This window comes from Myxine glutinosa, chromosome 3, assembly GCF_964187855.1.
Source record: "Myxine glutinosa chromosome 3, kmMyxGlut1.1, whole genome shotgun sequence".
In the NCBI taxonomy this organism is placed as follows: domain Eukaryota; kingdom Metazoa; phylum Chordata; class Myxini; order Myxiniformes; family Myxinidae; genus Myxine; species Myxine glutinosa.
The window spans coordinates 119302603-119327121 of record NC_136263.1 but is presented as its reverse complement, the minus strand read 5'-3'; the positions used below and the strand labels follow the sequence as shown (position 1 = coordinate 119327121).

Sequence of the window (24519 nt, the reverse complement as noted above, 5' to 3'; positions counted from 1 at the left end):
CATTTTTCCAAGAAAACAGAAAAGTTGTGAAATTCGATGAATAATCGAAAATGTCATTCTCAAAATGTGCTCAGAAAGTCACGATGATCGTGAAATTTCGATGTTTGACTATGAGCCATCTTACTATCATTCACCAAATGTCCGTCCGTCTGTTCGAAGGTACCGCAAAAACGGCTCAACCGATCGCAACGATATTTTGGGTGGGTATTCCTGGGACCCCTGGGAGTAAAATAGGCTATATTGTTTTTCCAAGTTTTCCAATTTTTCCAAATACGATGGAATAATATTTACCGATATGAACAGTGATGTGGCTTTTGTTGAAATTCTACAAATACTGTTTATTCTACGCACCAGGAGAGAGTAGATCGACTCCTGACAAACTCTTCCTATATAAATGTGCAGCTCCGAAGTAACATTGGCAGTGTGTGCAAAGCGACTGAGAACCAGGTGTTGCGGCCGCTTCTGTGTTACAGATTCGGCGCGCACTCTTCACACATAAACGTGCGACTGAGAAAGACGTGTAGCGGCCGCTTCCGTTTTTTGCAGAATTCAATCTTTTTCAAAATGGGCGCCATGTACTGTTTAGATTTTGATGATTTGCGTGTGATACGATTCAACGGATGTTTATGTGAATCGTTTAAAATAAAAAAAAGCCTCCAATTTCTGATATTTTGCCTTTTCATTTGGGCTTCCCAATTGAAGCCCTGCCCATAGGTCGGGTACCGTTGCTAGCACATCGTAATTCGAAGGAGATCCCTGACATACATGTTTGGTATGAATGAAAAGCTCTATGTGTGCACATTCTTTGTGCGTGTGAACTGTATTGTGAACTTTGAACCGAATTATTTCCATTGTTTCAACGAAAATATAATTGTCATTAAAATACCATAACTTCGTAAATTTTCATCCAATTAACATAATGTATATACCAAATGAAAGAGAAAAGCATGGGGAATCAGATGATATTAAAATCTCAATTTTGATTTTTGCCCCCAAGTGTCTGGTTTTGCCAGAGCCAGTCACATTATATATATACTAGCGGGGTCACCCGTGGGAATCCCACGGGCATGGATGTGTGTGACATTTCGACATATTGAGTTATATGCTGCACATTCATTTTTACAAAATGGTTACTGGCAAGTCATCAGATCCAGAAATGGTGTGAATTTAGTTATTTCACATAATATGTGACCCCTCACTCCTCTCCACCTGACACTCTCCTGTCTCCACCTGACACTCTCCTGTCTCCACCTGACACTCTCCTCTCTCCACCTAGCACTCCTCTCCTCTCCAAACCCTCACATCCCTCTCCTTTCCAATCCCTCACCTCTCCAATCCCTCACACTCCTCTCCTCTCCAATCCTTCACACGCCTCTCCAATCGCGCCTCACACTCCTCTCCAATCGCGCCTCACACTCCTCTCCAATCGCGCCTCACACTCCTCTCCAATCGTGCCTCACACTCCTCTCCAATCGTGCCTCACACTCCCCTCCAATCACTCCTCTCCAATCGTGCCTCACACTCCTCTCCAATCACGCCTCACACTCCTCTCCAATCGTGCCTCACACTCCTCTCCAATCGCGCCTCACACTCCTCTCCAATCGCGCCTCACTCGCCTCTCCAATCGGCTTTCCCCGTCTCGTTTCTCTCCTTTTTCTCCCGTCTCGTTCTTTTTCTTGCTCCAAATCGGCCCGTCGGAATCGGAAATCGGCCCGTCTCGCCCGTCGGCCCGTCGGAATCGGAAATCGGCCCGTCTTGCTTTTGTGCTTGTGCGTAAATAAATTGTGTTCATGACACCATTTCTGGTGTTGGGCTAGCGGCTAGGGTGCCGGCTTAGGATCCTGGGTTCGAATCTCGGTCGATCGCCGAATTAATGCCAGGGGGGTTGACTCAGCCTGTCATCCTTCCGAGGTCGGCTAATTGAGTACCAGTTCACTGGTAATTCCCTGTTTGTCGTTGAAGGCGGCAAAAAGGGTTGGCGTCAGGAAGGGCATCCGGCCGTAAAACATTGCTTCAAAAAGGGGACAAAAAAACAACAACTACCACGGTCCCCGAAAAGGCCAACCCCCGCTTTGCGGGGAAAAATGGCCTCTAAACGGTGGTTTTTACACCATTTCTGGATCTGATGACTTGCCAGTAACCATTTTGTAAAAATGAATGTGCAGCATCTAACTCAATATGTCGAAATGTCACACACATCCATGCCCGTGGGATTCCCACGGGTGACCCCGCAAGTTTGCATTGACGTTCGTCGATGGACTCGTTCGCCCGTCTCATTCGTTTTCTTGCTGCATCCTGTTCAAGTCTGCGTTCTTCATCGATCGTCTCATTCATTTTGGAAATAGAAGTTTCCACGCAGCGCATGAATTGTCACGATCCTCAAGAGGAATTTGTCTCGTAATCATCAAATGATAAATGGCAAGTAAATTATATTGTGGAAAATTAAAGATTTCAAATAAACCTATTTAAAGTGTATTCGCACATAACTAATTTTAAAAAACGAAGAAATATCTCGGTAATTTCCTGAAACATATTTTACTTCCGGCTAATAATGTTGAATTAAATAAAAACGAAGAAATATATGTCGGCATCATTGTTGACGTTTTTGTGACGACTGTCATCAAACGAAAAAGTAATATATCTTAACGGAAAAGCAAAAGCGAATTTTTAATATATATCGACACGTTGCCGTCGGTGTCATGTTGGGCGGTGTATGATACACCATGACGCGATTTTTAAAAATATATCTCTGCATTTTCCCGCGTGTGTGGAATGTTCTCAATTATTGCTGACACCGAGTCCAAAACCATCGATAAAAATGAAATCATATGGTGAGTTAGATTGGAGATAAAGGCGTGAGAGAGACTCAATGGCCTTGAAGTTGAAGTTACAGGCGTTTGAGAATTCATTTCGTTCTATAAACGGCAACTTTCATTGGATTTCCTTCCCGTTTTTTTTCAACCGAGTCGAAAACTATGTTAGCGACTGTGAAAAATGAAATGATATATCGAATTTTTAATATGTATCGACACGTTGCCGTCGGTGTCATGTTAGGCGGTGTATGATACACCATGACGCGGTTTTAAAAAATATATCTGCATTTTCCCGCGTGTGTGGAATGTTCTCAATTATTGCTGACACCGACTCTAAAACCATCGATAAAAATGAAATCATATGGTGAGTTAGATTGGAGATAAAGGCGTGAGAGAGACTCAATGGCCTTGAAGTTACAGGCATTTGAGAATTCATTTCGTTCTATAAACGGCAACTTTCATCGGATTTTCTTCTCGTTTTTTTTCAACCGAGTCTAAAACTATGTTAGCGACTGTGAAAAATGAAATGATATATCGAATTTAAAATAGATATCGACACATTGCCGTCGGTGTCATGTTGGGCGGTGTATGATACACCATGACGCGATTTTAAAAAATATATCTCTGTATTTTCCCGCGTGTGTGGAATGTTTGTGGAAAATTAAAGATTTCAAATAAACCTATTTAAAGTGTATGCGCACATAACTAATAAAAAAAACGAAGAAATATCTCTCGGTAATTTCCTGAAACATATTTTACTTCCGGCTAATATGTTGAATGAAATAAAAACGAAGAAATATATGTCGGCATCATTGTTGACGTTTTTGTGACGACTATCATCAAACGAAATAGTAATATATCATAACGGAAAAGCAAAAGCGAATTTTTAATATATATCGACACATTGCCGGCGGTGTCATGTTGGGCGGTGTATGATACACCATGACGCGATTTAAAAAAATATATCTCTGCATTTTCCCGCGTGTGTGGATTGTTCTCAATTATTGCTGACACCGAGTCTAAAAGTAAAACCATCGATAAAAATGAAATCATATGGTGAGTTAGATTGGAGATAAAGGCGTGAGAGAGACTCAATGGCCTTGAAGTTACAGGCCTTTGAGAATTCATTTCGTTCTATAAACGGCAACTTTCATCGGATTTTCTTCCCGTTTTTTTTCAACCGAGTCTAAAACTATGTTAGCGACTGTGAAAAATGAAATGATTTATCGAATTTGATTTGAAATAAAACTGGGGGAGAGCAAGACACCACGGGCCTACAAAACAGGACTCAAAGCTATGCGAGTTAATAAAATGGTGGATATTTGTTTATAGCCACTCCCAGAATGGGTGGAGCTATGGGTGGAGCTACTCTGCAAACCGAGTAAGCCACACCCCGGACAGACACCCAACAGATAGACAGACAGACAGACAGAATCATCTACGGCTATTATAATATAGATATATATATATATACTGCATATGTTCATCAAAAGGAAGATACACTTCATATCTATCGAATTACTTCAGACTTTATCACACATATCTTCAATTAAAAACCAACCTTCAGGTCTTAAGCTGTGTTCACACAAATTATCTGTTGTAATTAGTCCACACCAGTTGTAATTAGCCTGGTGTTGGTGTAGCGGCTAGGGTGCCAGCTTAGGATCCGAGGATCCTGGGTTCGAATCCCGGTCGATTGCTGAATTAACGCCAGGGGGGTTGACTCAGCCTGTCATCCTTCCGAGGTCGGCTAATTGAGTACCAGTTCACTGGTAATTCCCTGTTTGTCGTAAAAGGCGACAAAAAGGGTTGGCGGCAGGAAGAGCATCCGGCCGTAAAACATTGCTTCAAAAAGGGGACCAACAAAAACAACAACCACGGTGCCCGAAAAAGGCCAACCCCCGCTTTGTGGGGAAAAATGGCCTCTAAAGGTGGTTTTTTTTGTTGTTGTTTTTTTTAAATTAGTCTACACCATGAATTAGTTATTTTTCATAAATTTTGATTCGGAGTAACGTTTTGGCATTGCACGAAAATATTTAATGTGTCAAGTGCCAGGGAGCGAACTAGTTGCCGTCACAAGAAGGTGTAGCTGTGGATCATGTGATACCCATTGCCCGAGAAATACAGCAGACAGCACCCTGGGATAGCGAGTCGCATCCTCAGATGACAAGTCAGGCCATGGTATAGTGAGTTACACCGGACCAAATGAATGAACCATGTTAACGCAGGCTAACTCCGTATTACCAATCCATGATCCGAGAAGGATTCACTCCACCCAAGATTGAACATTACTAACCTCCGTTCACACAGGCCTCGCTCGAAGAGCTGTCAGAACTTCTGATTTACTCGAGACTAACCCTTCTGTGTTAACACACCTTTAGAACTTCTGAACATGTCTCTATTAACAAGAATGCACAATAACGTCTCAAAACATCACACTCACCTGTTTGAGAAACCGATCAGAACAAAGATCAACCACAAGAACCTGCAAAGAGAACCGGCGATAGTTTCCATTCCATCAACTGACAAGTTTAGCACCAGCATCACAGATTGAGCAACACATACCTTATTCATTATCCATCAATAACAAATAAAATAATCACCACATCTGCAAATTCCAAGCACACGAGTTGACCAAAAGTTTATAGTAATATTTTACAATCATGGAAAAAAGTAAGAGGGTTGGGCTGTAGTGAGCAAATGAATGACTTACATGTATTAATGCGTTTAAAATGAATTTTTCTGCGTGAGTCGTTTTTAGCTCAACTGGAACGAAGTTCAGGAGAGCTTATGCGATGGCGGGTTGTCAGTCTGTCAGTCCGTCCCTCCGTCCGTGAACACTTGGAACTTCTTCTCCGAAACCGCTGATGGGATTGCGACCAAATTTGGCACAAATGATATTTGTTGTGTTGTGACTAAAGTTTGTTAACGGCATTTAAAAAATCCGGGTCTAAGGGGGTTTACTGGGGTCAAATAAATCCAAGTTTGACCCCCCAAAATAGGAATTTGCTTTTTCCTCTGAAACTACACACACTATTTGGATGAAACTTGACCACAACCTTCACCACCCCTGATGTACCAAAGTTTGTTCACGGCATTAAAAAAAAATCTGCCCCTTTAGAAGTCTATGGAGGGAGGGGGGGTGTTTCCCCACAAAATAGGCATTTGCTTTCTTCTCAGAAACTACACACGCTTCTCAGAAACTACACACGCGATGCAACTTCACCACAACCTTAATCACCCATGATGTACCAATGTTTGTTCAAGGCATTAGAAAAATTGGGGTATTAGGAGGTATATGGGGTTGGGGGAGAGGGGGTTTCCCCCCGAAATAGGTATTTTTTTTCTTTGTTTGTTTAAAGTCTTATAGTCAAATACTTATAGTCTTATAGTCAAATAGTCAAAAAGATTGTGTTATAGTCAGGTTCACTATGTTTTTTCGTTAAAATTTTTTGGAGATTAGCAAACTATATATTTTTGGAATATTCAGAGCATGAGGAAACCAAAAATGAATGTTGGCATTTGCAAAGACACCTGCATGGCCGCCATTTTTGATTTTCAAAATGGCCGCCATAAAATACATAATTTGCACTATCTCGGCTTCTAGTCAACCTAGAATCTTATTTAAATATGCTACTCCTATGTTTTCTGGGTCAAGAAAACCATTGGTGGGTGGGATCATTAGACTTCTAATCCTAACAGTTGCTTCACTTTTAGGACTTTCCAGATGTTAGTGATACAAAAAATATTCCGCTCACATCTTCCGACCTATAAACTTTTCATTGAATATGCCTATGTCTCAGCACTGATGAAACCGACAGACGAAGGCGACCTAACACAGGAGGTGAAGGATGCATTGGCCAACTTTGTATGCTTACTGCACTGCCCAAAGGGCATCCATATAACAAGTATTCCTGACCTAAGGTGGCATCTGTTTTGCAAACATCTGGCAGAAAGTAGCAAGATGCCTCCTAGAGTTGGTGCCCTTGAGGAGCACATTGAATGTGTGCACATACTGAGTAGGGTGTGGTGCCAAGCCACCATGATGTGGCAACGTCTATTCGACCCACTCAAACATGGCTATTATCAGAATGACCATGGTGAGATACTACCTACCACCACGAAGGTTCCACCTGTACCACAGGCCATTGTAGAGTTGGTCAGATGTCAGTGTAAAGCCCATTGCACAACCCAGAGGTGTTCATACAGGAGACACAACTTGGCTTGCACAGACCTTTGTTTGTGTGGAAGTGACTGCGAAAATGACGTGGACTGTAATGCCGAAAATGACACCCTCTTACTTTGACTTGGTGGACCGGGGTCATTTTGCTCACTGTGATGTGATTCTTTAAATTTAATTTGTCAGAGGGAATAAAATTTCTGCAAATTTTGCGTACAATATATGTCGATGCTCCTATGTTAGTTAACAAAATATAGTTTGAAAGCTAAGTTGATAAAATTGAATTCTCTCAACATAAGTTCGACCTCTCTAAAGTTAAAAGAGCCATCTAACGATTGTTTGTGGAGATTCGGTCACATTTCACCAAAACTGAATATATAAAAGTATGGCGGCTGTCATGGTGTTTTATAACTTTAAACTAAATCTGCGTACATCAAGCAAGTTTTACTCATGGTCATATACAATATGATAAATTGGAGAGTGAAGGAGGAGGGAGAGATTTTGCTGGGTGGTACTCTCCCCACACCTAATTCTACTGGGTGGTCCAAAATGATGTGCAACTTTTTATTTAACGACATTTTTTTTTTTTATCGGTCGATTTAGTTTGTTTTTGTCAAATACTCGTAACACACAGGATTGGTTAAAATTTTATGTATTATCGCAAAAAATGCTTCAACAAGCAATAAGGAAGTTGTTGCGTTATAGTTGCAGAAGTGCTCAAGCGAAGCACCGTGTCGTTGGATGACATTTGCCACATGGACACTGAAATCGTCAATGACTCGGTTGAGAACTGGAGCTTGTATGCATCCGATTTCCCATCTGATGTTCTTTTTAAACTTCTGCAGGGTGTGTGGGGTGTTTACATCGACTTGAACTTTGGAAGACCCCCATAGGTAGTAGTCGGAGGAGTTAGATCCAGGGAGTAGGTGGGCCATGGGTTGTCAGTCTGTCAGGAAATGAGTCAAGCATCCAGGAAATGTTGTCTCAAAAACCCCAAAGCACCATTAGACAAATGCAATGGTGCACCATCTTCCTGGAAGATAAATGAATTCATCATGATGTCTTCCTTCCTTCTCAGTGCCGGATAGAATCTTCACTGCAACAAGTGTCCACGTATGTGTTGACTGTCACAGTTTGCCCGGCTTCATTCTCAAAGAAGAAAGTTGCTGTTATACCGCTACGTCCAATATCACACCAAACCATTACTTGCACTACAGAACCTGGTTGTTCCACAATATGTTTGTGCGGTTGGTTGTTCCGCCCAAAATTGCATGTTCTGTTTGTTCACGCGGCTGCTGAGATGGAAGTTGGCTCCATCACGAAAGAAGATGGTGTCTGGAAAATCCTGTTTTTTGTCGATCCGCTGGGCAATGGCGGTGCAAAATTCGAACCTATCTCACTTGTTTCTTTTGCTCTGGTGCTGCAATAACTGCATCTTGTACGGATACAGTTTCAGATCGTCGGGTATGATTCTGACAATGGTCGGACGAGATATTCCCACCAAATGTTCAAGTGAACATGTCGACTTTTACGGGGAAACCTGCAAAGCTTTTCTTACAGCCTCGACCTTGTCGAATGTTCTCACTGACATTTTCGACCACTGTGTCCTTTAATTAGGTCTTTCACACTTACAGTATGTCTAAACATATCAACAATACGTTTGATGCTTTTCTTATTGTGGATTTCTTGCATTTGCATAGACCCGACAAAAAATTCCTTTGCGGAGAAACATGTGACTTAATTCCAAAAAACCGTCTCCAAAAGGAGTAGAGTACAGAGAAATTGTTCTATGGGGATAAAAACTTTAAACCTTCTTCTTGAGGCAACCTGAAAATAAAAAAGGGTCACATTAGTAAAATCTTGCAATCTTGCAATGAGCCCAGGTGATAATGAGCCCAGGTGGGACAGTGTGCGAGATCATAGGGTGATGTAATGCAGCTGTTTGAAAACTTGCACTTCATTTTTGACCACCCTGTATATGGTTAAATCAAATCAAATGTGCATCTTGTCCACACCAATGTAGTATGTTGTGCTACTTTTAACCAGAGAATCAGACCATGTTGATTATTCTTCGAAGATGCAGAGGACACATAATGTCCCTGGGCAAGCAGAAAAATTAGAGGATCGGACAGTATGCCAGTCAATAGAGAGATCAAGCATAAAGTGTGTGTGTGACATTTTCAACAAAACTATTAATGTATTCTTCGTGCCACCTGGCTTAAGAAATCACTTTTCGATTCAAGTTTTATAAGGCCACAAAAGTCAATGGTTTGTTGATTGAACACTGTGAGCCAAATATGTCTTTCTTTATTTATTCATTCATTCATCCATCATGTTGTTGGAGGCCACAGAGCGAGGTATCACATCACTACTCTATGACCTCCAACACTGTCCCACCTGGGCTCATTACAAGATGGCACAAAGAACGTGGCTGCATGTTTGGCACCTCCTCAATGGGAAGGTTGTGTAGGCGCGGTAACGCAGAAGAGAGAAGGCCGATGAGGAAGGGCGTCGGAGCACACACGATGTCCAGCATGGAAACGGGCAGCACAGGGATGTAGGTATGCTGCCAGGTGAATGGATACAGCAACGTGACGATGGCATGGCCACATTTGGACAGCGTGCTGTCATGGGAATGGGGATGCAGAGCACCGAGAGAGAGGAATGTTGCAGAGTATCCAAGCAAAATGTCAGTGACCCTGTGTTTACACATACACACACACACACACACACCCCCCCCCCCCCCCCCCCCCCCCCAGCATGGCATGGCATTATTTTAATTGGAGTTTAGGTAGAGGTGACAAGGTGCATGTGTGTTGGACTAATGCAATTTTAAGGGATGCTTGTATTATGAAAAGGCAAAGAGAGTGCATAATAAGCATCTAACTGAGGGTGTTTTGCAATCTGTTGGTAAACAAAGAAAAAATAAACAATTATACATGTCAGCATAAGAGCGACATTCGGTAGAGCGAATACTTCCGCAAGGCTGAACAATTTACATTTTGTATCCCAATAATAGGCCGGATTTGCATCTGGACCTGAACCAATATTTAATTAGCTTGTCTTGTCACCGACCCAACTCATCCATCAAGTTTTGTCATAATATGTCCACAAGGTTTTGAAATATTGTGTTATACATCGTTTTTGACCCTACCTCTCAATGGTGAAGAATTACTTTTAAAGTTTAAAAAAAAAAAACCCTCTCAGATCGAGATCCGGATCTTCACCAAATCTAATCAATTTATCCTTGTCACACGTAACCCCTTTCCACCAGGTTTCGTCCGAATCCGTCCACAACCTTTTTGAGATACCGTGTTATATACATCGTTTTTGGGCCAACCTCTCAATGGTGACAAATCACTTTAAAAAAAACAAAAAAAACTTATAGTACCGAATCCGGATGCAGATCTTCACCAAAGTCTTATCGATTCATCTTTGTCACACTCCCAATCTGTCCACCAAGTCGCGTCCAAATCCGTCCATAACTCTTTAGATATCGCGCTCACAGACAGACAGACGTGAAAACATAACTACCTTCGGTGGTGGAGGTAATTATATTGTTCTATCAGAAGAGCGTGTTAAGCCAAATCCACAATCTGGAGGTCGGCAATGTTAGGGTAGTATCACCGCAATAAACCTCATGATGATCGAATGCCAAAGTGACATTCCAACGATTTCATGGTCAAGGGACAGACACCAAATCGTACTGATATTTTGATAGGGGATAAAAAAATGTTATATGGTTCTCAAGGCATATAGAGCGCACCATACTAAATACAATTACTTGAATGACAGCAACGTACCTCATTGATTAATGAGGAAATGCAATGACTAAGGGCGGCAGGTTATATTTATCTGCTTTATTGGTTTTACTTTAACAGAATAAACCACTTGTACTCATATTGTGTACATGTCCCAATACTTCACATTTATCAGGAGCAAAATCCCACTTTTCGTTACCCCAACTCACTTCACGATTCCATTCCCGATGTTTCATTCTCCCTCAAAATGTTCAGAAGATTAATCCCATTTTGTGTTAAAATTAAGTCAGGTGGATGCTCAAAGAATAACATCACCGTTTACTTCCTGTGGCATGTGCACAATTTTAGTGTCATCAAAAGGAAATCCAGTCATAATATTAGGACCATCCATACAAGGTAACAAAAAGTTGCTTCAACCTTGCAAGGCCACAACCCCTTGCGAAAAATACCTGAGCTTATCAGCAGTGAGAATGACTCGCCGTTCCAACAGCAAAGACGCAAAGAGACGAAGAAGATGCCGAGTTCCCAAGCACGATAGCAGGCATGAGAAATCGACGTGCTCAAGTCGGGAATCGGCAGGTCTCCGTAGCTCCACGCCCTGCGTGAATCATGATGTGAGTCAAGACTGCATTTCAAATCGACAAACAAGAACAAGGCTAACGCAGTTAACAGGCCTAATGCAATATTGATACATGTGAACAATACTAATTGATAAAGTGAGAGCATATGAAAGAATAAAGAGCAATCAGAGATTGCAGACCCTCGCCAGGATGTATTTTCAGTGGTTTTTAAGGCTTTTGCGTTAAAACAAATATGGCGGCCGAACCACGTGACCGATGAGGTAATCATTTATTTTTTTTCTCCACCAGTTTATGCCGACATGGCGCTCAAGAAATTTCATCTTGATAGGATGAAGTTTTGTACTTGTCGAATTATGACGTCATAATTATGACGTAATAGGAGGCACCTATGACATCATCATTAACATATTTTATTCCCCATGGAGAGTTCTTTACAATGAGCCATGTCTCAATTTTTTCTGTTCAGCGCTTTCAGAGATATAGAGGTGCAATTTTTTCGTTTTTTTCCAAGATGGCGGCTGAACCATGTGACCTATGGCGTCATAATTATCAAAAAAATTAAACAGGTGGAGTTGCACCTATGGTGAAAATGTCCTGTCAATCGGACCAACGGTTGCAGAGAAAATCATATTTATCCTGCGTGGATAAACAAAGACAAACAAACAGACAGACAAACAGACAGACAAACAGACAAACAAACAGACAAACAAACAGGCGAACAAACGGACTCCAATGCAATACCCTCTCCTCAGGCGAGGGTAATAACAAATAAAGAAGACAAAGAATTAAGAAGTAGGAATCGAGGATGTGCTTGTGTGTTTCATCGGTTTGTGTGGCGGCCATGTTGGTCGAGTCAGCCAACATGGGCCTAATACATTGTATGCTCAGGGAAACTGTATACACCTGCTGTGGGGCAAATGGTAAATTTCCACACTGTTATCAAGTGTTCCAATTTTGTATAAATAGTGGAGGCTCCTGAAAGGAGCTAGTGCATTGAACGGATCAGGGTATAACAGGTTAGTCTTTATGTCCTGATCCGTTCAAGATTTTTCAGAAAATATCACATAACGGGGAAGACAGGAAACCGAGTGACTAGCATGCTAGAGAATGTTGTACGCATTTTATTTTACTGGTGAGTTATCCAAAAGATCGTTTTGAAATATTTATGATCCTTGCTCCCTCCATTCTCAGTGCATTATCATTAACTGCTGATTACCAGGCATGTAGTCGGACATGACTCGGACCCGTCAATCTTTTTACAACTTGCGATTTGACTCAAGACGTAGGGGGCTGAAGGCTCAAGAGTACCCAGGCCTCAAATCTTTAGATGGGTTCTTATACCTGTGACTTGATTGAATCATTGGATATCTAATTGGACAATGTGAACAACATCTCCTGAAGAAGAGGATTTTTTTTTTTTGTATACAGAATCGAGGCTCGTGTAAGAGCGAACACATTGAACATGAAAACATGCACAGACACACAAAACATGCAATGAAGGGAGCGGGAGACAAGAGGGGGGGGGGGGGGGAAGGGAAGCACACAAGCACAACAACAGTGGAGAACAAGGACGTCGGTAGATCTGTGGAAGGGGGAAGGATGGAGGGGTACACGGTATAAAGCAAATGAACACTTCTAGGAATTTCAGGAAAGAAGTTGGGGATTGAAAGAGGCGGATTTGGGGTGTTTTAACGGGGGTAGAAAAGGTCAAGGTTTTTAATGAGGGAAGATAAGAGATGGTGGTGGACAGCTGTTTTAAAGACCTGGAGGGAGGAGTGGGATTGAAGAGAGTGAGGGAGTTTGTTACAGAGGCGGGAGAAAAGAGGAATGAAAGAGTGAAGGTGAGCAGAGAGTCTTGATTTTGGCAGTTTCACCATAAGAGGGTTGCAGGCAGATCTTGAGCGACCTGCAGGAATATTTGGGGGGCAGAGCACAGACAGAGCTGGGGGATCAAGGCCGGAGAGGAGTCGGTAGTAGACAGAAAGACCACCTACCTGCCTGCCGTGAGCGAGTGAAAGGCCTACAGAATCATCTTCATTGTGGGAGATTCCAATGATTCTGAAAGCTTTGGTTTTAACAGCGTGAAGACGAGCTAGGTGTGAGGCAGGAGCACCAGCCCAGAGGGGAGAGCAGTATTCCATTGAGCTGCGGATGAAAGCCTTGTATGTGGTGAGGAGCTCAGGTGTGCCAAGGAAGGACTTCGCACGACGGAGGATGCCCAGTCGGCGACTGGCTTTGGAGGCCAGCTTGGAAATGTGGTTTTCCCATGAAAGATCATGGCAGATAGTGAGACCCAAAAGCTTGAGTGACAGAATTTCTTGGAGAGGATTGTTGAGAAAGTAGATGGGAGGGTTGTCCAGTTGGTCTTTTCGGAGAGACATAGTAAGAGTGTGGGATTTGTCAGGATTGAAAGACAGGTTTCACTTGTTTACCAGTTTGTGATTTTGTCCAGGTCTGCAGAGAGTGAGGAGGCTGCAGGCTGCCGATCTGAGGGATGAGGAATGGAGCGACAGAGGGTAGAGTCATCAGCAAAGAGATAGAGAGGATTTTCCATCGAGTCGGCGAGATCATTGATTAAGACCAGAAAAAGCACAGGGCCCAGAACACTACCTTGGGGAACTCCAGCCTGGACAGGAAGGGGAGATGAGAGAATTCCATTCAGGGCCACACGTTGACTACGACCGGAGAGGAAGTCAGCAAGCCATGTGTGGATGTTTCCATGGATACCATAGGAGGAGGGTTTGGGCCGAGATGTGGCGAAGGGTGCAGAAACCAATTGGAACAAAGGACTGTTGTTACAACCCAGAATCGCTTTAGCAATTTGCAAAAAGCTATCATGAAATACACTGCAAACTTTGCATACCCTACTGGAAGCTATCTGGTTAAAGGCTCCAGGATTGTAGGCAACTTCAAATCATCCATCATAGAAGGAGACTTTGTATTAAGAGATGATGCACCATGTCTGGATATGACAGCAGTGAAAACATCAAATGCATGAGAAAACGTATTGGGCGATGAGATCAAGACAATTGAGCAGCTGAAGATTCTCTATATCGTTCACAAGCAAAACAGCTCAAGCAATTTATATGAAGAGCATTACTTGCAATGTAAGCAGCATTGGTTACACTGGGTCACCCATCCACAGTGATGCCATGACTACTCATCCAACATGGCTGCCATACAAATTTGATGACGTCAGTGCAAACCCTCCTTATAGATTGGAAGAGTGTGTGGAAAATTATATTCCAGATTCTGCCTGCATTGCCTAAATAGTATGGCATATTAATCATCAATTCCTTCCCAAACTTTTCGAATATCCTGAAACCATCTGGCTCGGCTTTAGAAGGTCAGGTAGCTTTGATTACTTGTCTCATGCTGTGCAGTGGCGGGTGGGATAATAAGGCCTATTTTTACTCAATATGACTTTGCCCTTTGACCTTTTGACCCAATTATTAATTATTCTTCTCCATATCCTCATAATAAATGTTTGTTGAAAATGTTATGCGTAAAGCTCAAATGGTAACGAATTCCCTGCGCACGCGCGTGCGCACGCACGCACGCACACACACACACACACACACACACACACACACACACACACACACACACACACACACACACAATTGCAAAACGCCGTCTCCTGCTGCATGGGAGGACGGGCTAACAAGTGTTGTAGCTGATGATTGACGGTGTCAGAAGACAGACTAATATCTGAAAATAATTGGGCTACAGACAGATAGTAGCAACATTCAAACAACAAATAGTAATTTAACACTGCTAACACTGCATTTTAAATATCCCTTAAGATAAATAATGAAGAAGAATATCATTGCATTTTCAGTCCACAATGTTGTTTTGTGACCTATCCTATTATAAATATGACCTATTATAAATCATATTACTCAGTCGTATAGGCGCATTGCATATGGTTCTCGGCATGTTATCAACAACACAAGTTTTATGCTAATGACAGGTCCAAAGTCACGTGCCTCATTTCCAGAGTTGGGCATGAAGCTCTTGACACGAATGCTTCGACCAGGTGCAGGGACTGTTGCCTCCAAAAGTGCCCTCATGAAGGGGTAGACAAGAGCTGAGGACACTTGCCGTCGTTTCTCAACTTCATCCAGGATCTGGAAGAGGACGAAGAGCATGGGGAAGATGAAGATGATGAGGTGAGGCCAGACCTTTGAACCTGGAACTATCAGAGTTGGTCCTCGAGAACCAATCCGGGAAGTGGTGTGCTTGCCTGTTGTACCATCGCCAAATTCTACTATGGTGGTAAAGGAAGGAAGGAAGGGTAATGTAGACAGAAAGACAAACTTACCTGGGCACCCTCATGACAGAATACAAACCACGATTACGGTGTCATGCACTGAAGTCTAAAACACAAACCTCTTCTTTTGATACAAAGGAAGCCTGAAACAGGAAGAACGTAGAACATAACTGCTAAGAATGTTGATGGGAGAGATGGATGAAGCAAAACTAAGGAAATTTTGCAACAAGTGTAACGACCAAAGTCTCAAAGAGAATTTACTTTAGCTGCAAAATTAAAAGCAGCAAAATGGGACTTGTGTTTGATGGTTGAAACAGGTGGTTTTCTCTGTTGAACATTAGTCAAGGATGAGTTTCCTACTCAACAAAACGATCAAAAACACCACAATCGTGCCAACAATTTAAGCTGTATCCTCCTCGCCAACACATCAATAATTGCTGCATCCTGGACAGACAATAACACTTTTGTACAAGTAAATGCAGGATACAGAGATGCTGCTACAATCGTTTGATCCAAATACACAGAAAAGCAAGTCCTGGTTCAATTGGTTCAGACACACATTTTGTTTACATTCTCTTCCCCACTTCTGGTACCAATATAGCCAGCATTTCAGCACACTGATGCAAAAGTGGTCTACAGATGTCTTTGCTACTCACTTTTTCTATCCGATGTATGTACAAACACCTCCATGAGCCTTAGATCCGAGAAATCTATGATAGCAGACTAAGGTTTTGTTCCTGGAGGTGGAACTGCATGCCACACACTATAATGAGGTAAGTGCTGCAAAAAGGTCATGTGGAACCGAACCTATGGAGCCCAAAATAATCATTTGCTGCACAAACTGAGACAATTCTTAAAATATTGTTTTACATTTGAAGTGTATGAAATGAAGTGTGAAGTATATGAAATGTATTTGTATTTGAAATTTGAAATTTATTTTGAATTTTTTCAAATGTATTTTGAATTCGAAATGAAATTTTGAATTACATTTGAAATGTATGAAGGGAAAGGTGTATGCTGCATGTGTGAGAAGTGTTATGATTTATGGGAGCGAGACATGGGTAATGAACGTAGAGCAGCAACGAAGGCTGGAAAGGGTGGAAATGGGAATGGTTCGGTGGATGTGCGGAGTATCGTTGAGAGAGAGGAAGACAAATGATGAATTGCGAAAGATGATGGGAATGGAGCCTGTGATGGATGCTGTGAAGAGAAACAGGTTGAGATGGTTTGGTCATGTGTTGAGGAAGGATGAAAGTGACTGGTTGAGAAGAGTGATGGAAATGAATGTATAAGAAAGTAGAGGATGGGGAAGACCAAGAAAGACTTGGCTAAAGATGGTCGAAGAAGAAATGCGTGCAAGGGGGTTAACAAGGAGAGATGCAGAAAATAGGGCAAGATGGAGAAGATTGTCATGGGGACCGCAAGGCTAACCCCCACTCCATAAGGGAAAATGGCCTTAAAATGCCTGTTGTTGTTGTTGTTGTTGTTATATTTGAAGTGGATGTCTGCCATGAGAATGAACATTTCGTAATGGTATTGCGAAGAAAGCCAGTGGAGAACTTGTGTCTGACCCCAGCGGTCTATGGGGGAGTGTGTTTTAGCAGCGACCTCTGGCTATAATGGAGAAGGGCAATTCCAAGACGTTACGGAGTGACACTTTTTTGTCACTTGACACATTTTTGTGAACTTTGATTGCTCTAGCACAGCGATAAAGCCACTAGTACCTACTCTCTATATATCATATTGTAAAGGAAGAATTGCACTTTACAGAGATATTAATGGAGTTCCTGTAAGTTGGACCATTGTCAAGTTATTAACATTCAAAAACTGTGTTACGGAGTGACACTGTCTTTTGTCATTTATTAAACAATAACAACATTTATTGAAAACTCTGCTCTCACAATAGTTATAAAATTGTAATGAAATACTGGGAAGATACACTCATAGTTGTACCTTCAGTACAGGGGTTTCAAAATTCCAGACATGACCTAATTACTCTGAAATAATTACAATAGTCCCGAAAACAAGAATTTCTGTTTAAATTGACTGGCTGCCCCATCTGAAAAAAGGTCAATCGCCCTAATCCTGGGATGGCGTGATATCAGTGTGGTGATGATATTGGACAGGAAGGTATGAACAGCATACTTGCCATGCTGGAGGTCATCGCTAACAATAACGAAAGACTCGGTAACATTAACATCAATCCAGGCGCACACTGTGAATAGAGTGACTTGGACGTGGCTCCAATGAGCACTCTGGATTTCATTCTGTTCTATCGCAGCATAGTTCTCCACAAAATCGACCTGGACGACAATGCGATCACCATCAACTGCCTTCCTTCTATCTTCAAAGAAGTAGCTCTGCTTCCTCTTGATGAATGAGTGCAAGCTGAAGCATGGAAGTTGTTTGCAATACCTCATGCAGGGCATCCTGAACAGTCCCATCCTTATCTACTTTTGTGGCCCGCTGCTCAATTGTCTCCCATTGAAACCACTTCAGCGGCAGGTTAGCTGTTTCGTCGTCGACAGAATACACTGTGGCAAACTTGGTATGGCATTCCTGACATTTTCCTGTCATGCAGTTGTCCGAATCCTGATCACATACAATGCTTCCAAGGAATTCACGAAAGTTGGTCGAAAGTCCAGGTACATGAGATGACAAGGCCTCCAATAAGAGGCGCATGTTTTCATGATATCTGCAGAGGCAGACATTGTGCGGAAACTTTGAATTGAGGCATACATTGGCTGGACGAAGTGCTGCGAATTTGGAGTAGCCGATCTTGATGTTTGGATATTTCTCACAAAACAAAATGTATGCCTCTCGTATTGTCATCATTAGGAAACTCTTTTGAACCTTGTCCTTCCGTTTACCCGTCTTAATGACCACAAAGTCTTTCTTCCCTGGCGACATCCATGAAATATCGGGACTCAGTGTTTTTGCCCTTCGCCCGACATCTCCGATGACGTGCACGTTCACTTTCCCTTGCCTTCGCAACATTAGCAGCACGCGCCTCTCTCTTGCGTTTCGCATCCAGCTCCCTGCATTTTTCCTTGTGCCTGTCTCGAAAACGCTTTTGTCGCTCGGCAGCAGTCAATGGCATCCTTTCTGTAATATGAATGCATCAACAAATTATCCATTTGAATTGCACCGTACCCTTCTACGAATCATCTAAAAGATCATGAAATGTTTTAGGCCACAAAAACTGACAGTAGAGGTTGTAAGCGGCTTCACTCAGCTTGTCCACTGCAAAGTTGGCGGTCTGCGGTGGCGCGGTGATTTGTCTAGTTTTCCTCTTACGATGCGTATCCGCAGGTGACAACAGATGTGTAGTTTGTACTCACCGATTGCTGGATGTAAACCGATTTCAAAACCGCTCAAGATGACCACGCGTAAACTTGAAACTTGTCATACAGAAGTAATCTGGCATGCAATGAATTCTGGGACAGCTACTCTGTTGCCACCTTTTTTCAGGCTGAGTTATCAATTGTTTGACAGAATGAGTCACTCCGTAACGTTACGGAGTGACAAGTTTTCTTTTTAATTTATTTTTTATAGATTTTAAAAATATATATAATTATACTGGACAATGATTGGGTGGTATAAGTTCTTAATGACCCTGGATTTATTTGGTTTTTCATCCACCAGTTAAAGAGCAAAGTAAACAAATGTCAAATTTTCGTTATGGAGTGACACGTCACGGAGTGACATCTGACTCCTAATTTGAGTGTTAATTAAGCATAGAAGGCCAACTCATATTTTTTTTCAATTGGTTTTGAAATAATCTTCATACAGGTATCTTCTGATGGATAGCATTTGTTGACTTCATGCCAATGAATTGAGAGACTAATGAATTAATAGTTCTTTGCATTATCGAGGGCCAATTTTACTGCGCTTTTCAGTAGAATGACTTAATTAATTGCAACGAGTGATGTAAGCCAACAGAGCAAGCTAACTCAGTGATCTTGATATTATCTGAAAGTACATTTTTTCAGCTTTCATTTGGTACATAACATGAACTTTTTCAGTCAAACTTAAAATTTGACCTCTGTGGACCGTTTCTCGTGGAATTGCCCAGAAGGTTATAGATACATCACATAAAGGACAAGAACATTAGGAGATGCAAGTATACTCTTACATGAATGACAAGGACATCAGCAAACAATGGTCAAATAAACACAGGAAAGCGACTTAAACCAAGGATCCCAGAATCATGAGCCATGTGGGTTCAGATGGGAATACTAAACAGGCCGAATGGCATCAAACGTAGATGGATTAATATTGGTGATTTTTATATATTGTATAAAATTCCAAAGCAATATAAACTGAGACAATATCTGATGTTGAAGTGTGCATAAGCAATATTAAGTTAAAGTGGCTTTGACCATCTTGGTGCCAGATTTAGATATTAAAAGGGATGAATTGAAGTGAATGGCTGTGCTAAAGAGGGCATGATCTGCGAATAACCCATCCTTATGGAGGGTATAATTCCCCAAAAATTACAGATGGGTTAACTCCCCCAGCATTATGAACTGGTCAATTCCCCAATAATTAGACTATTTAATTCCCCCAGAATTATGGAGGCATAATTTTCCCAGAATTACGGAGGGATAATTCCCCCAGAATTACGGAAGGAATAATTGCCCCAGAATTATGGATGGGTTAATTCCCTAAAAATTACAGATAGGTTAATTCCCCAAAAATTACAGATGGGTTAACTCCCCCAGAATTATGAACTGGTCAATTCCCCAATAATTAGACTAATTAATTCCCCCGGAATTATGGAGGGATAATTTCCCCAGAATTACAGAGGGATACTTCCCCCAGAATTATGGAGGGATAATTCCCCCAGAATTAGAGGGATAATTTCCCCAGAATTATGGATGGTATAATTCCCCCAGAATTACGATGCGTTAATTCCCCCAGAATTACGGAAGAATAATTGCCCCAGAATTACGGATGGTTTAATTCCACAAGAATTATGAACCCATTAATTCCCCAAAAATTATGCACCGGTGAATTCCCCCAAAATTATGGTTGGGTTATTTCCCCCAGAATTATGGAGGGATGGATAATTCCCCAAAATTTATGGATGGGTTAATTCCCCTAGAATTACGGACTGGTTAATTCCCCAAGAATTACGAAATGTTTACTTCCCCCAGAATTACAGAGGGATAATGCCCCAAAATTATGGATTACATCAGGGTTACTTCCCCAACAATTGGCATATTTCAGTATGACTTGTAATGACCCCCTCCCTACACCCCCACAGATATTTTTTTATCCCCAAATACAAAGTACAACAACCATTTTTCACCTCATTCCGTCCAGCAGTTTAGGAGTACATAGAGGTCAAACAAACAAAAAGACACTTCTCAAATTATAGTATGATTGGATTGGAACGTAATTTGAATATTAATTGAACAAAAAGCCCACACATCAAAAAAAACAAAAACATGTATGTATGTATGTATGTATGTATGTATGTATGTATGCATGCATGTATATATGTATATATATATATATATATATATATATATATATATATATATATATATATATATATATATATATATATATATATATATATATATACAGTATATATATATATATATATATATATATATATATATATATATATATATATATATATATATATATATATATATATATATATATATATATATATATATATAAATACATATACACACACACGCTCATAATGGAGCTGCCACTCACACACATGGACATTCTGACGAGACAAACACCCACTGAGCTTAAAGGAAGTGCCGTCACTTCCCAGGGTACTTTGGGTATCAGCAACGTCACAACAATGGCACCGCATTTCTCCCCACACTCAGTAGGGAATTTCCTCAGGATACATTTCGTCCTCCCCATAGGTGCCAACGAATGCGAATTGTCCGTGCTCTGTCCTTTTAAATGTTGAATGGCAACCAAGGAAGCAGCACGCACCATTTTAAACGTCTTTGGTATAACACGCCCAAGGTTGAATCACTGAGCTTCCAGACTCGGAGAGGACGCTCTAACCATTACACCACCCAGTCTGGTGATGATACTGTAGCGTATCTTCACTTTACATTCAAGTCAACATACACTGGCAGGGAGTCACAATTTGAGTCAGAAGCAACAACAACAACCAACAACAACTTGAAGATGATGACGATAATCTACCCTCGCTGTTAATAAAACTTTTTCACCTGAAAAAGCTTTCACAGTAACTTCCTGCACCCAACCACTTATAAAATAGTTGTAGGACTCCATAGATTTGAAAACTTTTATCTGTTATTCCACAGAACCAGATAGTTCTAATACCTGGATATTCAATCCTGGGCCATAACTTCACGTTGTCTGCAAAGTCGGGTTCTTCACGCAATGCGGATCTACACCATCACAGAGAGCTATTTTCACACAGTATCTGTGTTTTTCCTCCTGGGTTAAGTTGTCAAAGTACTTGGAAAGTGCCATCGTATGTCTGCCAGCGCACCTGAGCTATCACGTTTATTTGTCATTTGTCTCCCATAATGGTGGACGGGCTTCATATCCCAGGGTGATGTGACGTCATTGGATACCCCCTATAAATGTCACCAACACTTGTTAAAAACAAACGTTGTAAGCACACAAAGCATGTACAACATAAACGGCTCATACATCAACAAACAACAAAATTGTCACGTGCACATTATGCAATGGAACTGTGTTTTGTACACCCCAATAAAGACTGTTCTAGATTTACAACACATGAACAGACTACTTCATTCTAAACACTCCGATGAATTTAATAGAGATATCCCCAAGTAAAACCTCAGCAATATGTCACTATCAGGTGGTATTCAAGAGTTCAAATTTTTCCGGATTAAAAAAATCATCATTTAATAAGTTCAACAATTTCTCATTATACATATTAACAAACATTATCCACAAGTATACTTCATCAAAACCACGATGATTAATGAAAGTTTGGCCAAAATTGTTTAAATTTCTTTCTTTCTGTTGGCCGAAGTAACGCTGGCAGAAAAAAATGCATCATTCCGATCCTTCACCAATGCATCCACTTAAATCTTGTTGATATTGGAACACAAACATGGCTTTACATCTTTCATCAATTTCTTAGTTTGGCAAATGCACTGAATAGCAATTTTAGTGAACTGTTTGCTTAACCTCGAAGAATGATTGGACCGTTTTGCGAGATGATGCTAATGGGATTAACAAGCTGGCAGCCTAGAACTGTTGCAAGCACATTACGAGAAAGAGTGAACAAATGTTCAAAACAGCTTTATAAGAACCACCTTTAGAGGCTATTTTTCCCCGCAGAGCAGGGATTGGACTTTTTCGGGCACCACGGTCCCCTTTTTCAAACAATGTTTTATGGCCGGACCACTCTCAGACCACTACAAAAATGTAGTGGTCTGAGAGGGTCATTAACCAGTGTGGCAGCTACATTCAAATGTAAGGTGTGCACAGAGGGAGCTGCAGATGGAGGAAATGTTGAGTTGGATCTTGGAGACGGCGTGAAGCTGGAAGGTGTGAAAACATTTTGCTACCTCGGAGACATGCTGAATGGAGAAGGTGGATCAGACTCGGCAACGGTTGCTCGAGTGAGATGTGCATGGAAGAGGTTTCGGGAATTGAGTGGCGTGCTGATGATGAGGGGAGTGTCGTTGAAGCTGAAGGGAAAGGTGTATGCTGCATGTGTGAGAAGTGTTATGATTTATGGGAGCGAGACATGGGTAATGAACGTAGAGCAGCAACGAAGGTTGGAAAGGGTGGAAATGCGAATGGTTCGACGGATGTGCGGAGTATCGTTGAGAGAGAGGAAGACAAATGATGAATTGCGAAAGATGATGGGAATAGAGCCTGTGATTGATGCTGTGAAGAGGAACAGGTTGAGATGGTTTGGTCATGTGTTGAGGAAGGATGAAAGTGACTGGTTGAGAAGAGTGATGGAAATGAATGTAGAAGGAAGTAGAAGACGGGGAACACCGAGAAAGACTTGGCTAAAGATGGTGGAAGAAGAAATGCAGGCAAGGGGGTTAACAAGGAGAGATAGGGCAAATGGGGCAAAATGATGAATGTTGTAGAAATGAAGAAAATAGGGCAAAATGGAGAAGATTGTCATGGGGACCGCAAGGCTAACCCCCGCTCCAGCAGGGAAAATGGCCTTTAAAATGCATGTTGTTGTTGTTGTTTTATGGCCAGATGCCCTTCCTGCTGCCAACTCTGTTGGTCGCCTCTTGCCACACACAGGGAATTACCAGTGAACTGGTGCTCAATTTGCCGACCTGGGACGGATGACAGGCTGAGTCAGCCCCCCTGGCGTTAATTCAGCAATCGACCGGGATTCGAACCCAGGATCCTAGGATCCCAAGCCAGCACCCTAACCGCTAAGCCAACACCAGGGTGCAAAAAAAAAAAAAATACCATGAGGTTTTTATTTTTTACTTGGCCTTATGTTTCAAGCAAATTACCTCCAAATCCAGCATCTCAATGAGAATGGGTTTGCCCCTCTGGTATTCCCACATCAGCACATAGCGTGCGATACTGAGATCCCAAGTTTGAATCCCATATACCGTACGATGTTAATTTATCTATGGTTAACTAATGTCCTTGTAATTTACGCAAAAGCATACTGTCTACGAATGTGATTGTCCGACATATAACATACAAGTAGCTCTTTCATCAACCTTGGGCAATGCAAGAAGAAAACCTTCTACAAGTCTGAAGAAAACAAGTCTTGTGCTTTGGTTGGTAATTGCTAAGGGTGCCTTCACATACACGGATTATTCTTACGAGTCCTTACGGATCGCCAACTCGTAGTCAATCGCAAGCATCCATAAATAACGGAAGATGATTTTTGACATGTCAAAAGTTGTTGCGAGTTGTGACGAGTTATCTA

At 41.6% G+C, this 24519-nt stretch overlaps 1 protein-coding gene across 4 annotated transcripts in view; it reads right to left on the bottom strand.

The window, feature by feature from the left end:
- Window positions 1–24519, bottom strand: part of LOC137424174 (DENN domain-containing protein 2C) — a 207001-nt gene that overhangs the window by 11233 nt on the left and 171249 nt on the right. For all 4 annotated transcript variants that reach the window (XM_078774498.1, XM_078774499.1, XM_078774500.1 and 1 more), the window contains exons 14-17: window positions 15325–15465; window positions 11204–11352; window positions 9440–9617; window positions 5257–5298 (exon numbers count right to left, since the gene is read on the bottom strand). In XM_078774498.1, coding sequence (XP_078630624.1) covers window positions 5257–5298; window positions 9440–9617; window positions 11204–11352; window positions 15325–15465 — 510 coding nt within the window. The remainder of the gene's footprint in view (window positions 1–5256; window positions 5299–9439; window positions 9618–11203; window positions 11353–15324; window positions 15466–24519) is intronic.